The sequence below is a fragment of the Zalophus californianus genome, chromosome 9 (assembly GCF_009762305.2).
Source record: "Zalophus californianus isolate mZalCal1 chromosome 9, mZalCal1.pri.v2, whole genome shotgun sequence".
Taxonomy (NCBI): domain Eukaryota; kingdom Metazoa; phylum Chordata; class Mammalia; order Carnivora; family Otariidae; genus Zalophus; species Zalophus californianus.
The window spans coordinates 38010447-38027400 of record NC_045603.1 but is presented as its reverse complement, the minus strand read 5'-3'; the positions used below and the strand labels follow the sequence as shown (position 1 = coordinate 38027400).

General features: G+C 35.5%; 1 protein-coding gene across 8 annotated transcripts in view; it reads left to right on the top strand.

The window, feature by feature from the left end:
- PTPRQ (protein tyrosine phosphatase receptor type Q) overlaps positions 1–16627 on the top strand; it is a 243858-nt gene extending 227231 nt beyond the window's left edge. For all 8 annotated transcript variants that reach the window (XM_027595088.1, XM_027595090.1, XM_027595089.1 and 5 more), the window contains 7 exons: positions 310–386; positions 5028–5162; positions 5358–5483; positions 5834–5982; positions 9645–9780; positions 14777–14900; positions 15145–16627. In XM_027595088.1, coding sequence (XP_027450889.1) covers positions 310–386; positions 5028–5162; positions 5358–5483; positions 5834–5982; positions 9645–9780; positions 14777–14900; positions 15145–15182 — 785 coding nt within the window. In that variant the 3' untranslated portion in view covers positions 15183–16627. The remainder of the gene's footprint in view (positions 1–309; positions 387–5027; positions 5163–5357; positions 5484–5833; positions 5983–9644; positions 9781–14776; positions 14901–15144) is intronic.
- The last annotated feature ends 327 nt before the right edge of the window (positions 16628–16954 follow it).

The window sequence follows — 16954 nt, the reverse complement described above, 5'->3', positions numbered from 1 at the left end:
TTGTTATGATTATATATGGAAAGATACAGGTAAATGAAAAATATTGCAGAAAAGAATGTGTATCACTCCATTTGTGGTTAATTTTTATGAAATTGTATAGACGATTCTAGAAATATATACAAGAACATATTAATAGTCATTGTCTCTGGGTAGTGGAAATATGGGATAAGAGGGAACTTCTACTTTAATTACGACCATCTGTAATGTTCGATGTTACATCATGAATTTCTTTGTATTACTTTTATAGTAAAATCAAGTAGTAGCAATTTAAATAATGAATTAGGATTACTGTCTTATATTTTCCTCTAGATAATAATAATAGAGTGAAGCTGATAGCTGATGCTAGTATTCCAGGATCGGATTATATTAATGCCAGCTATGTTTCTGTAAGTTGTTATTTTTTTATGTTTTATATTCTTATAAAGCATAAATACTTCAATTATATTACTCTTCCAAATATTTTAAATCAGAAATTTGTTATAAACTCTATGGATTTTATGTGCCAATTCCTTGCAACAACACTAGGTACCTCCATTTTATAGATGGGGAAATGGGGGCCCCTAATAGAGATTACAATTTACCAACAATCATTTCACTAATAAATGAAAGATACATAACTTCAAGCTTCATATCCTCAGGCCTTTCCACTATACACATTCTTTGTACACAAGGACAATGTCTGTCAATCTCTCTTACAAAGAAAAAGACAAATAGTTATGTCTATACAATATAAAAATTTTATTCTCTTCTTGCCATCTAGATTTTCAGTCCTTGAAGGAGACTATGATGTCATGTTCTTCTTTGATCCTCAGTTACCTGTAGAATGTGCACTCCATTGTAGCTGCTCAAAAACCGTAAATGAACCAACGCGGGATGAATTGTGACATGCCTAATGTACTATCTGGCACATTATAGATAATAAATGCTTGCTGCATTAGATTAAAAATCAAATGAAACCAAAGTGTTTTAGGGATCTCTCTCTCTCCCTCTCCTTCCATATGGCCCTCTTACCCTCTCAATGCTCATCACTATCTCAGGTATATAGAAACTTGAAATGCACCCACAATCTGCACTGAGGTTGACACGTGGAATTGCCCTTGCCCTTACGGTCATTAAATTCAACCATTCACCTGGGAACTGTTTCTGAATCAATCCTGATAATTAGATGTTAGCCTCTCTTGACATTGTTTCACCTACTTCCTCCTAAGGCAGATGATTGTATCTCTGAACAACTCCAATATACAGTTGTTTTCTTAAAAACAAGATATGCTCCCTTATATTTTTACCCAGTGGCTTCAATTCTAACATATAGCAAAGTTAGCCATCCTTATCATGGTGACCCTATAGACACTTGAGGGTTTCCTCTAGTGTCCACAGCCCTATATTCTTTTCTTATTTGTAGGTCATCACTCCCAGGCCTGCCCTTTGGTCCCACTGGGACTCTGCTTCTGTGATGCTTTCCCCATTAATGTAACTTGTTCCGTGTCCCATCTCCTTGAGACCCCTGTTAAGGGGGAACATTTCTTTCTAAATTCTATATTGGTTGATATTGACTTCAAAATTGCAATCATATAGTGGGTCTTATTGTGAAAGGGATACGTAAAGGGAGAATTTAAGATTTCTTAATAGGGGAAATGAGGGAGGGTTTGGAGAAGTTAAAGCATTCTTTGAATTCCAGCCTATTTTTATGCAAGAACTTTAAATCCATTTTGAAAAACCACACACATTTTCTATTGTGGTGACATGTTTTAGTCACTTATCAAATGATTGATTCCCTTGAAAATATAATTCTTCTCTAACGATTTGGGTGAAATATTGTGCTTACTAATTTTCATTGCAGCCTAAACTCTATAGCATGTTGAAGTTCTACTTTGATTTACAGAATGATGCATATATGCATTTAAATTAATCAGTGTGCTAATGATCACATGTTTTGTGATACTATAGAACAGGGCAAGGGCAAATGGTTGTATAAGTGATCTATTGATTTGTACCATTTTTATTCACTAATAAATAGGTACAAAAGAATAACTCACATTCTCTCTAATGTTCAGTCAGATATAGGGTGACAGTATAGGGTATGAATATGATTAGAAAGGAAACTGTCAGTTTTAGTAGGTGTAACTAAACCACATAGATTTACATGAACAAAGGAATATTCATGAACACCCAGTGCTCCCTCTAAATATTATAGGTTGTCGGGAAACAGCCATAAGAAGATGATAATGCAGGATGAGCAATAAACTAAGAATTCTGAATATATATGGCCTGCTATAATCAAGTGATGTTGTAATACAATAAATCTTACAACAGAGTCACTATGACCCGTATGTAATGATATGCATAATCATTACTGAGCTACACGGTAAGCAGGCCCAGATGGAAAGCACTCTACGTTAAGGCAGATTTCAGATTTGGAATGGAAGTATAGTGTTGCTCTTAGCTCTTGGGTAAATCTCCTTGGATTGGAATGCCAGGAACAGATTGGTGATAGGAAAGCCATGATACCATAGTGGCCCTCACTTCGCTGTCCCCAAATTCAGGCAGTCTTCCCTCAGAAGAGTGAAGGCTTCTCAGAAAGAAAAGTCTGATGCATCAATTCCCTCTGCCTTCCCAGTTTTTTTCCATGGCACCTCCATCTGAGGTGCCATGGAAAGTTCATGAACACTTGTTCCAGGAGCAAAAGACAGAGGCCATGTACAAATGGAACATCTCAGGGTGCTAGAGGAAGAAGGGAGGAGAACTATAATGGGAGATAGGGAAGAAAACAAAATAACTAGTCCTCAGATGGAAAAGCCAAAGAACTCAAGTCCTGGGGAAAGGAAAAGGGAGAAGTGATGTACTTTAAGTACATCTGTGGGATATCCTTTAAGATTGGGAAACTCCAGGCCAGGGTCTGCAACTAGATTAGTACATCTTTATCTCTCTGCCTGTGGCTGTCCTGGTGAATTGTGCTCCCGTAGCTAGGACTCACAGGGAGCTTGGAACATTTTGATGATGGATGGACTGTGGGAGAGCGGTAGGGAGAGAAAGAGATACTGCATCCTTGTAAACAGCCACTAACTTTACAAATGAGTTTAGAAAGGTTTTCAAGAGAATTAGCAATAAAAACATTATGCAAATGGGACAAGAGAAAGGCACCAAACCCTCATAATTATCTCTACTTGAGATGCCTGAAACTACTTTAACCTGAGAGATTTTTACCATAATTAAAAATTAAAGATTAGGGGCGCCTGGGTGGCTCAGTCGTTAAGCGTCTGCCTTCGGCTCAGGTCATGGTCCCAGGGTCCTGGGATCGAGCCCCGCATCGGGCTCCCTGCTCAGCCAGGAGCCTGCTTCTCCCTCTCCCACTCCCCCTGCTTGTGTTCCCTCTCTCTCTGTGTCTCTCTCTGTCAAATAAATAAATAAAATCTTTAAATAAAAAAAAGAAATTAAAGATTAAAGGCCATGATGCAAATGAGCTGTAATAGCATCAGAAGTATCAGAATCGTTCCCACATTGATAGAATATTATAGTACCATAGGACATTTAGTCCCTGAGAAAGGGAAGTGCAGATGACCAGGAGAAACATTTTATAAATTGATTCCTGTTAATTGTCCTCATCCTTGAAACACTTTCTTCATTTTGCATCCAGGACATCATTCTCTCAGTTTTCCATCTACAGCTTTGACTCTTTCATCTCAGTTCCCTTTGGTTTTCTGTTTTCTCCTCTCCTCCACAACCAAACACTTGAATTATCTAGAGCCCAATCCTTGAATTTACTGTTTCTTTCCAAATTAATTTCCTTGATAATTTCATCCATTCTCGTGTTTTAACTGAGATCTGTGTGATGATTAGTTTCAAATTTATGTTTCCAGTTTGGATTTCTTCCTGAATTCCAAACTCATATACTCAATTGCCTTCATGATATTCCCACTTGAATATCTAACAAGGATTTCAAGTTTAATAGGTCCATAATGAATTCCTAATTTTCCCTTCAAACCTGCATATCCCGAAGTCTTCCCAATCTTCCTTTGAAATTTTTACTGATTCTTATACCCAATATCCAATCCATCAACAAATTTTATTGACTCTGTCTTCAAAATACATCCAGATTCTGTCACTTCTCACCATCCACCTATTATCACCCAAACTACTCCCTTGGTTTGATCATTGCAAAAACCTTCGAGCTATTCTCCTCCTTTCACCTTTTAACCCTGGTTAAAAGGCTGGTCTTCTTATAGAAATCAGAGTAAAATTGTTAAACCATATACTCTATATGTTCAAAACCTTTCAACAGGTTTCTAGATCATCCCAAGTAAAAACCAAAATCTTGTAATTACCTCCTGGGACCTAAAGCACCCTAACCCTCCCTCCTCTGTTCATTCTTATGTCATCTTCTATGACTGTCCCCTCCTCGTTTGCTCCACTCTAACCATTTGGTGTTCATAGAAAATTCTAGACACATTTTTCCTTTAATGTTGTTACACTTGACTTTCTACCAGGAACACTTGCCCCCAAAACCTACAGAGCTCACTCCCTTACTTCTTCAAGGCTTTCCTAAGATATCACCAGTGACTCTTTTCTGAACATTCTATTTTCTAAAGCCCTCTCACATAGCACTTACCATTTTTAAAAGTTCTATGTAATTTGCTTATTTAACAGACTTAATGGACTTAATGTCTATCTCCCCTAATATATAATAAATAAATATCAATATATTAATTTATATAAATCTAAAGAATATAAAATAAACAAGAATGGGTATTTTAGTGTCTTTTGTCAGTGATGAATCCCCAATTCCTAGGACAGTGCCTGGCACACAGTAGAAACTCATAAATATTATTTCAATGGAGAAATGTACATATTTTAAAACTGAAAGAAATCACCAAAAGATTAATGGTACTTCATTCTGGATAGTGAGATTGTGGGTGAATCCACATTGTATTATATATTTTACAACTAGTATATTTTTATCTGTTGCTCAAAAACTAAAAAAATACTGTATATGTAAATGTTGATTTAATGTTGCAATTATATCCTTTTAGGGCTACTTATGTCCAAATGAATTTATTGCCACTCAAGGTCCATTACCAGGAACTGTTGGGGATTTTTGGAGAATGGTGTGGGAAACCAGAGCAAAAACATTAGTAATGCTAACGCAGTGTTTTGAAAAAGGGCGGGTAAGTTATCTGAAAATCTTTTCACAAGATGTTATTTTACAATTGTCTTAATATATGTGTGACAATTACAGCTAATACTGTGAGTCATCAATAATTTGGACATCTGTAAGGCAGTTTTAACTTAGTAGAAATAACTGTGATATATAGATCAATATAACAATGGTTTTTAAGACTGTTGATGTTCTCTGAATACAGATCAGATGCCATCAGTATTGGCCAGAGGACAACAAACCAGTTACCGTCTTTGGAGATATAGTGATTACGAAGCTAATGGAGGATGTTCAAATAGATTGGACCATCAGGGATCTGAAAATTGAAAGGGTAAAAAAAGGCAAGGGAGGGGAAAACAATAGTAAATATGAATGCTCTAAATGTCTAAAAGTAAAATTAATTTCTAGAACTGTCCCTTGCAGCAATATAAACACTCTATATTAACATCTGTTTGCAAGCTTTTTTATTGTTTCCATTCATACTGGAAGGCAATTTGCTTTATTGTAGCTATAATAGAAGATCTATTTTGCAGGAAATCATGAAAAACATAGTTTCTCCTGTTTGGTAAATAGTTATTTTTAAAAGAGCACCTTCAAAAGATAGGACATCAGCTGCCTTACACCTTTATTGTGGTACTTTAATAATCGTATCATGCTTCTTTAATCTGTCATGTTACCTAGCATGGAGATTACATGACTGTTCGACAGTGTAACTTTACTGCTTGGCCTGAGCATGGGGTCCCGGAAAACAGTGCCCCTCTAGTTCACTTTGTAAAATTGGTTCGAGCAAGCAGAGCACATGACTCCACACCCATGATTGTTCACTGCAGGTAAGGAAGAGACTTTCAGAACCTTATATGAACACTAGAAATGGTCTTTAAAGTCAGTGTGGTCTTTTTATTATCATGATACTGTTGATTATTTTCTGGCAGGATGTTAATGTAGCTTCACTCCAATTTCCAGTTTTCAGATGTTTTACAGGTCATAATGGAACAAATTTTAGCTTTTTAAGAGGTTAGATGGCAAAAATAAAATGAGTAGTGAAGGTATCTTAAAGCAAGGGAAAGTATCTTACTGGTAAGGGAATCTTCCTGAACTCTTGACTGGATTATGCCTCTCAGAGGAAAGTCTTTAATTTTTTTTTTTTTAATCGTGGCCCCTCATTGATAGGGGTGTGTGTGTGTGTGTGTGTGTGTGTGTGTGTGTGTGTGTGTAGGATTTTAAGAATTTTTACAGATAAACATCCGATCCTTTATTATTACAATTGGCATTAGTCTACTACCATAATTTAAATTTTTTTCATAAAAGCAAATTTTTAGATTTGAGTTGTAAAGAATAAAAGAAAATGAACTTTATAATAAAGATCAAATTAAGTGACCAACCCAAGTATGACAGTTTTTTACAAACTTCAGCTACACACGTTGTCCTTTGACTAGCTCTTTGAACGTGGTTAAGAGAATAAAACTATAAATTGAAGTTTTTCTCTGCTTTATTTTCATTGGCATTTAACACTCTTAAGAAATAAAACTCAAGGTTGTTTAGAATTCAGAGTTTTTTCTGGACAGGTGGATTTGATTGTTTTCTAACATAATAAATCTAAATAAGTCTCAACCTGAGTCTCTTCAACAATTGGTTTGTAAATTAGAGAAAAAAGTAGGTAATAATACACTATTTTATGATTTTGCTTACATGAGATACCTAGAATGGGTAAATTCATAGAGACAGAAAGTAGAATTGTGGTTACCAGGGACTCAAGGGAGAGAGAGAAGGGTGGTTATTATTTAATGGGTACATTGTCTCATTAGTTGTTTAATGAGAACATCTGTTTGGGATGATGAAAAAGTTCTGGAAATGGATGGTGGTGACAGTTACACAGCATTGTGAATGTGCTTAACACCGACTGAGTTGTGTACTTAAGAATGCTTAAAATGGTAAATTTTATGTTATCTATCCTCTACTACAATAAAAAAAATTAAGTAACAGTATCTTAGTCACATTAATAATTAATACATTATTAATTGTAATAATTCCAATAATTAATTGATAATTTTTCTAACAGGTATATACTATAATTAATCTGGTTAATGATGCAAGAAAATATCAATCCATCCAAATTTTTACTCTTATTTAGAGGAAAAAATTCACTATGTAATTTAAACGATTATATATTTTCTGGGAATATTGAGGATTTTTTTTAAATTATAAGGGTAATACATAAATGCTTGCTCATTATAAAATATCTAAATAGTGCTTAGATTTAAAAAGCATATAGAACAAAAAATAAGTGTCATTTTTGCCCTCCCAATTCCATTTCCCCCTCCCTATACATAACATTTTCAACAGAATAGTATATAGTGTACATAGAGTAACAGTTTTCTTCTAAAGTCGATGATTGCTTTTAAGCTGGGTCATTGATTATTCAAACCTTTAATGGAAAGTAGCTGCCTTCAGCTTCTCTGTATCTTGCATCTACACTGCCACTGACACTAAAGTCTGTTAGAAAAGTACCTAATATTACCCCTGTAGCCTCAAACAGAGCAGAGAGCAGATAGTAGCTACACTGGAGTAAACAGCATTAACATGTAAACGTACTAAATCACTATGTTGTGCACCTGAAACTAATGTCACATTGTGTGTCAACTATACTTTAATCCATAATAAAAGAGAGAGGGAATCTCCTTCTTTGTGATTGAAATAGTTAAAAGAGTTCAGAAAAGAGTATGTTCATATTAATAATTCTCTTTCAGTATCATTGAAAACTGTCTACTAAGTGTTTATCTCTAACTCCGACTTCTCACCTCAACTCAGATATACATTTAACTGCCAATTCGATGTGACAACCTGAGTGACCACAAAACTCTGAAAAATTGATTTGTCTAAAACAGAACGCTTGATTCAATCTCCAAACTCACTCCTCCTTCTCATCCCCCATCTTGGTAAAAGGCAGATCCCTTCGGTGTGGCGCCCACACCCTGGAGACATCCTTGACTCTGCTCTTCCTCTCACCTTCCAGGGCAGCCCTGCATCAGACACTCTGATGTCTCACCCCTCTCACCTCCCCACTGCATTCTCCCCACCCTGGGCTCCTGGCTCTTCTTCAGACACACACAACATGCGCCACTCAAATCTCTTCTCCCCCCACTCCCTCGGGCTGCAGTGCACGCCCCTCCAAATACCCACACTGTGCTCCCTCATGCAAGTTTCTTTTCAAATATTACATAATCAGAGACGCCGTCTCCTTAACCTGATTTATCTTTCTTCATAGCACTTATTACCGCCGGGCACATGCTATGCATGTTTGCTTAGTTGTGTACTGTCCTTCTCTGTCCTCTAGAGAGTAAGCTCCTTAAGTGCAAGGACCTTGTATTGTTGTTCACAGCTGTACCCCAGATGCCTATTACAGGGTCTGACACTCAAGGTATATTTACTGATGTCATGACAGATTACACTGTTCAACATATGTGTATATGTGTTGCCAAAATCGAATTTATTTTGTAATGCTCATTCTTTCTTATATGGTTGAACCACGGGATATTGCTGAGGTATTTCTTACCTACAAAAATGGCACTTTTATGTTGTTCAAAGTAACATTTGTAAGACTAAGTGACCTTCCACATGTCTTTTGTTGTTCTTTTTATATTTCCTTCCTAGGTTAGCCATTCAAATACCAAGATTCTTGTCCTTCTAATGGGATTTTCTGCATAAATCTTGTCAAGTTTATCAATTCACAGTTTCTATGGAGCACATACCTGTCCCTGGGTATTAAACTAATTTCTTAAAAGGAAATAGCTTTTCAATTTTATTATCTATAAGAAGTAAAAAAAAATCTAAGAAAAGAAAGTGAAAAGAACACATGAGAGATTGCCAATAAATACAGAGAAAATGCTATAGGGCTAAATAGTGGATGTTTTTAATGTTTAGCATTTCTATCGGTAATCAAAAATATGTTCAGTACAAAGTTTCTGGTGTTAAGAATTCTCAACAATTTTTAAAAAGATTTTATTTATTTGAGAGAGAGCGAGAGAGAACATGAGCTCGGGGGGAGGGGCAGAGGGAGAGGGACAAGCAGACTCCCTGGGGAACAGGGAACCAAGACCCTGGGATCATGACCTAAGCCAAAGACAGACACTTAACTGACTGAGCCACCCAGACACCCCAAGAATTTTCAACAATTATTTTAAAATTCTTCTCTATACTTCTCCAACTACACCCCTTATAATATTATGAAAGAAGAGGAAAAGTTCAACTGGTAAAAAACAAACAAACAAAACAAAACCTCAAACATTTGATAGAGGGCTAATGTTAATCATCTTGATCTATCTAAACAGTCTTAGTAACAATACAAATCTAAAGACACTGCAAAAAAAATTTCTTCCAAATAAGAAAAGGACCTGTTTGGAATTTTTTACTACCATAGTTCACTTTCTTCATCACTATCAACATAAACAGACTTCTGCTGAAAAACATTCATGTAATTTTACTCTTCCTACAGTGCTGGAGTTGGAAGAACTGGAGTTTTTATTGCTCTGGACCACTTAACACAACATATAAATGACCACGATTTTGTGGATATATATGGATTAGTAGCTGAACTGAGAAGTGAAAGAATGTGCATGGTCCAGAACCTGGTAAGATATCTAACATGTTGTGCAATGTCAGCTCTGGAATTTCTACAAGGGAGTCTCTTAATGGCAGCAGTCTGGTTGGGCATGGACTTGAAATTTTATTTGCAGAGCAGACACCCTCTTTTTCGACATGATAAACCTCCTAGAGGGGAAGGGGTTTGGCAAGGGCATTCCACGAGGCACAGTCACCCCTCAGCACTGTTACTGACTGCTCATCCTAGCTCGTTTATACTGATAGGCATATAGAAAGTATTTCAGAAATTGATGTCTTTAGTGTTTGGCAAATTTGGGAAGCTCAGGAAATGCATCAAATCAATTTCTTTTATAAACATGCTGAATGTTATATTTGGAAAAGTTTAAAATATTTACTGTTATGGGGTTCTATGTATTTCTCTTGTCCATATTTATCCCTGTTATATACTAATAACAATTGTCATAGCATCTTATCAACTAACTCCCTGGGAGTTTTTTGTTTCGTTGTTTTGGTTTAAAGGCAAAAACATTTATAAAATATAGAGATTTTTCTTCATTAAAAAAATCATATAGTATAATGGTAATGAGACTAAAAACCTTACGTTGAGTGTCTAGTGAGTTCCATCTTCTATAATAATCCTTTATATGTGTTATCTTATTTAATCCTTTGTTTGTAAAGCAGTATCAATAAAACTAATCACCAGACTAGGTATTATTAGCTTTGCTTTACAAATAAAGAAGCAGATGTTCCATTCAGAGAATTTAAGTGATATTTCAAGGTTATACAATTAATGTTTGAGAACCAAAATTCAAACCCAAGAGTGTCTAACTATAATATGTAAGATGTTTCTCTCTGTATATTTGGATTGATATTTCTATACTCTTCAGATGGAAATTTTCTCACAGTAAATATATGGATCTGCTGTAATAGTGTTTTCCACAATACCTACTAGAAAACTCATATAGCATTAGAGTTGTTAAAGGTGTGAGAAAATAGGTTCTTTGCTAAAAATAAGTTTGAAAAGAAGTTAAACTGATCTAAGAATTTCTTAAAGCCTCTATGCAAGTGTACATTGAGAGTTATAAATCCAGAGCCCTTGTGAGCATCATTTCCCAAAATTACATGATTGTGAAATCCTTGAACTTCTTTTGACCCAGAATCTATAATGCCATGTAGGGGAACATTAATGTTCTTAGGAAGATGCTCCTCTAGACCAGAGACATCTAAACTTTGTGGACTGCACAACCCTTTCAGGAAGAATGTTTGAGCATTCAACTCCAATAACTCCATATTTATTTTTTAAATGTAGATTGAACAATTAGGTAAATTATAAAATATATACACAATGAGAAATAGAAAACATGAGATAAAGATCAAATAAGAAATATTTTGAAATCTTACTAATTGTGATGCCTTCATACTATCATTAAGATAGTGATACATAGCACAGGGTAATTCTGTTTCAATAGTGATTTTAAATATATATTCTAAATTATAATTTTTTAAAAAGTTATTTAGCTTTTTGTCAGATTTCCTTACATTATTGTTCTTTTTACCTCATAGGATGGCTATAAGTTTATTCTAGAAGCACAAAGAACATCAGCCCTGCCGTTTCCTTGTCATTCATTTGGGCTTACGTGATAAATATTATCTTCAATCCATGGTCTCTTTGTAGGAATCTTTTTAAGCCACTGCAGTTTTGTGATGGTTAGGTAAAACTAGGCTATGTAATCCATATGCATTACCCTATATGCTAAAGGGGAACAAAGGCATGAAGAATCACTCTTCCCTTGGGATACTTCAGAAATAGAACATAACTTGTGACCAGGCTTGACTTCTGGGTGTGCAGCCTGTGCAATGTCACAGGGCCCCATACTCAAAAGGGCACTGCACTTTAGTGTTTGCTGTCACTGTCTTGAAAATCTTTGATAATTTTTGATGGAGGAAACACTCATTTTCATTTTGCAGTGGGCCCACAAATTAGGTAGCTTGTTTTCAATTATAAGGGTTCCAATATCAATCCAACTATTAACCATTATTAATACCCCAATTCTTTCTTATTTTTGTTAACAATAAAAATAAACAGAAGCTGACATTTTCCTCCCATGTCCCTAGATTACACATGTGCACAGGTGCTCAGTGTTCTTGACATTGATCAAGATTGGTTGGCTCTTTTAGATAGGATAGAGGGTGGGCCAGATCAGGATCTTGTTTCCTTCTAGAAACTAGAGTCACTCTTCACGTAGTAAAAGTTGAAAATATTTTGCCACGCTCTATAATTTTGTGGAACTGAACTTTATAAAGAGTATGTTCAAGAATGCCTGTTAATAATTTCACACAATTTAGTATGCAATATATGCTCTAAACTTCATACATTATGCTTGTTTAACCAGCCCGAGCAGTATGTTACAGTTGGGTAAGGGAATGGAAAGAGCGTGAATTTTGAAGTCAGAGAACTGAGTTACAATTTCAGTTCAGCTACTTCATTAACTGCTGGCTCTGTGACTTGTTTAATTAGCCCCTTTGAGCTATTTCTCTTTTGTAAAATAGCCCTGTTATACTTCTCACACACTTATGGTCAGTATTAAATAAGAGAAACTATCTAAAGCACCAAACATGCAGTCAATGCCCAGCATGTAGTAAATGTCTGACAGAATTCTGCTGGATTCCCTCCTTGCTGATAAGCTGGTACTCAGAAGCTCTCTTTCACCTGACTTCCTTCCCAGAAGTTTTGCTCTTTACCATCTTTTCTCTCTGATGAGAAAAAGGAAAATGACCACAGTCTTGGCTCCAGCCGTTACAAACCAGTATTGCCTTGCACAAGAGTGGTTTCTTATTTTCCTCTGTTGCACTTGGGAATGATTGCAGTTTTGATGAAGAATTCTGTGTCAGCACATCCTACAGTAGCCATGGGCAGGGGTGGGGAGGTGGGAACCTCAGAATATATTACCCCTAAAATGCTGCTCTGGGGACATAGCCCAGACCCAGGAGAGAGCTTTGAGCTCTTTCACTGTCTACCAAAAAACAGTTCATAGCAGCCTCCAGAACTTTCTGAGAGAATAGTCCTCAGTGAGATAACATCCTGAGCTGCTATCAGTCCCTCAAATAAAGGTTGATCTGGATGAGTCCCTTTCCTGCTCTGGTTTTCCTAGAAATTTACTGATGTGAAGGCTTAGGGTAGAAGAAAAAAAAAAAACTAGTATACTTGGGTTGCCTAGTTTTTTGCCAGGCACTTTACATATAGTAAGTTCTTTAAATATCACAACATAGGCGTTATGATCTCCCGGATGAGGAAGCTAAACATCAGCCAAGTTTCATTCTTAAGGTATGGTGATTATCTAAAGCAGGAACTGGAACTGAGCCCTCCACTGCCTCTTTGGCAGTAACACACCATGACAGAGGGATCTTGGAAAATATAGTTCTTCCCTGTGGAGCCCAGCCTGGCCTGCTGGCCGAGTTTGCACCCATCATTCTTTCCAGTGGAGAAAATGAGATCGGACAGTCTGAAGCTTCACATATCAAATGTGACTTCAAATTCACATGTGATTTGTAAAAACTACCCAAACTCATCAATTCAAATGATTATTGCTTTTAAAGAAATTATATCGGGTCCATATATTTCTGCCAATAATGTTATTCATTGTGTGACATATATTTGAGAAACACTTTTTTAGAATTACCTTGAGAAGTAGTTTACTAGCAATTTCAACGGGATTTTCATTACTGTATAACGACACTTCCTTTCTTCCCAAAATTGGATCATGTAACTTGATCGTCCACTCAATGACAAAACTTAATCCCTAATGACTTCTGAATGTTCTCCAAATGAAATCCTTCCTTAAATGGTAAAGGTTGGCTACTTGTGAGAATTAAATGATACTGAGTCAACAAACATTTGTTACATAACTACTACATGCCAGGCGCTATTACAGGTAATGGGAAAAGAGCAGTGAATGTGACAGAGTTCTGCCCTCCCAGAACTGACACTCTGCTGAGGAGATGTTTGTGGAAGCATTTTGTAATTCTTGAAGAAATAAATACTCGTAATAATGACCAACAGTTTCTGAAGCCAGTTTCAGTAGAGGAGTTCCAAAAAGGGTTTGAGATACAGTAGCAATAGATATGAATATATAGCTCTCAAGATGGTCACTTTAGAGGACATCCTATTTAAATCAATTGTCAATATACATATGTATGTAATAATATGTAATATAGAGTATAAATATTTGAGTATGTTCCTTTAACATCAGTTATGTTTCTGTGTAAAAAGGAGGGTGATTTTCTATGACTTAACCTTAAGTACCTGTGGGAAAGTCCAAACTCAGAAATGCTAACAGGTTATTTGAAAAAACTTAAAGAACCAAGATGGTACTAAATTTAGCTTAAACATTCAGATGAAATGTTAGGAGTCCTTGTCCAGGACATGGGTGTTTGGATATTTCAGTGATCAACTGCCTTGTACTTACAAATAAAGACCAGATACTTGACATTAAGTAGGCCAAATGTCAGGTGATTAACAGAATTGTCGAACATATTTTAAATGTGTTGGTGGTGTATAGATATGTTTACTCACAGATAGTGAAAGCAAATGTATCATCTGCATTCCAATAGCCATTCTAATCATTCTAACAAGATAACTATTTATAAGGAAAATTACTCATTTAGACCTAACAGGAAAAAGGAAATTCATAGACAGATTTAAATAACCTAATTTGCCACATTTTTATAATCACAGCAAGCAAGAACAAAGTAGCATGGGGTTTAATGCTAAGTATTAAAAAAAAAAAAAACTTGAAGCTAGGGGAAGCCATAGGAATTTAGAAAACCTGATGTTTGAGATGGTACAAAATCATTTATATACATGGTAAATTCTGTGCTTCTCGCTTAGCTATCTAACATTTTTAAATTTAGCATTACTTTTCACTGTGACAGTATAGCTCCCTTTATAAGAAAAATAATCTTTTGAAATAATTTTTTAAAAATCCACCCCCCCCATTTATTTAACGCTTTTTCTTTGGTGTCTAGGCACAGTATATTTTTTTATACCAATGCATTCTGGATCTCTTATCAAGTAAAGGAAGTAATCAGCCCATCTGTTTTGTTAACTATTCAGCACTTCAGAAGATGGACTCTTTGGATGCCATGGAAGGTAAACAGAGGCAACGTGTACCAATTTACTAGTGTACCAGGAGCATTGATTTAATAATAACCACATGATAAAAATGTTTTAGAAGCTTGGTTAATGCACATAACAAATTTTTATTATTCTTCTCTAATCCAAGTTAGGGTAATAGCCTCTGTATCTGCCCTCTGTTTTTGCCACCATGAAACATTTAAATCTTTTGAACTGGTAATTTCAGTTCTCTCTTGTGACATGTTACTTTATGTTATAGGTGATGTTGAGCTTGAATGGGAAGAGACCACCATGTAAATATCCAGACCAAAGATTACAACCGGAAGATATTTTCAAACCCCGGGGGCCAAAATTTCCCCCTCATTCTTCTGAATTGAAATGCATAACCTTAAAGAAAGGTCTATGTTTCTGTTACTGTGCCTTACTAAATGGATTGACATTTTAGGAATAGTTCTAGGAAATAGCTAATTCAGGATAGTCATTTTGTTTTGTACAGAATACACATTGAAAATGTTTAAGAAAAGAGATCCCAGAGATTTTTGAAGTCTTCCATATTTTTGGAATGAGCCAAATAGAAAATGATCGTTAGATTAGCATGAATGTTTCCAGGTAAATTTTCCCCACATATTGGATTGAATCTTGAACAAGAATTGTAAATGTTGATTCGGTCGTGTTATTTTGGCCTCCAGGGTGTTAATGTTCCTTGTGGATAACTTCCAGGACTGTCCTAATGCTCTGTACTTCCGTGTACACCCCTGGGTTTTGAATCCTCTGTTTTATGAGTGCTGAGATATCATCTCGTGATCTCCAACAGCTGAACAGTAACCCCTTGACACTGCCGGGATTACTCAGCCTTTATACAACACACAGTAGCTCTTCAGGGACACTTAGGGCTATGTAAGTTGCTTTGTGATCTTTAGTTTGAAAAACAAAAAGAAAAATGAAACAGTGCGATTGCTCATAGGGAGCTGTAGAGTACTTTGTACTGTCTACATTTGTACCTTTTTCAGGACGAGTTGTACCACTATGCTGTATCATTTAATACATGGTTAAATGTATCAGAGTATTTGCCTATTAGATGTCTGTGCAACCTAATATTGATAGTTTTGGAAGGTCTCTTGGGCAGAAATGTATGATGTATGGCAAGCTGGTAAACTAATGATACGCTGCTGTGGTACCAACAGAAATTTCTGAATAGATTACATAAAAGGATCTTTTTTCATCTCCCAAGGTAGATCATGGAGGTGTGTATCTGGTGGAACTGCAAAAAAAGGGATTAACCAGGTTGTAGGAAATTAGAGATTTTTTTCCTAACATTTTTCAACCTCCTTTTTGTTAGTGACAATGTACTAAGTAAGTTTTGAACTATATGAAATTATTTTGTCATAGATTTCAATTAAGGATCATAAAATGAAATAGTATCAGTTATTCTATTTCTTCTATGATAAGAATTATACCTTAAGCTTATTTCTGTTGGCACATACATATAGGAAATGTGATGGCCAATAAAATTAAATTTTAAGGAATTGAGTTACTTTGCAGCATGATTGAGAGGTCCTTTTAAGTATAAATTTTATTTTATATCACATATTGAGATATAACTGATAATTACCTTAAATAATATAATGCAGTAAATTATATATATGTATAATATAGTACTAGAGTATGATATATTTAATTAACATACAATCATTTCCCAAGGTAACCATCAGTAGTAAGATATGTTAAAATCAAATTTATTTCCCAAGAAATTAAATTCTTTAATCTTATAAGCAGTCCTGCTTCTTGTTTTTTCATGGCAAAGCAGTGTAATAATAAAATCCACTATTGTTCACAACCAACTTTATTCTATAGAAAGTTACAGAAAACAGTAAAAAATGAGAATTCTAAAAGATTTAAGTTGGAGTAGAAGCTCTTCAGTTTCCTTCATGTATCAGTCAATGAAAAAGTGTGGTGCACCAGTACTTATGAACATGGGTTTTTTATTCATGGAAGACAGCCTTTGGAAAATACTGGTGAGGTTACTTTTTAATGTATTAAATAATAAGAAAATAAACAGTTCAATCTAC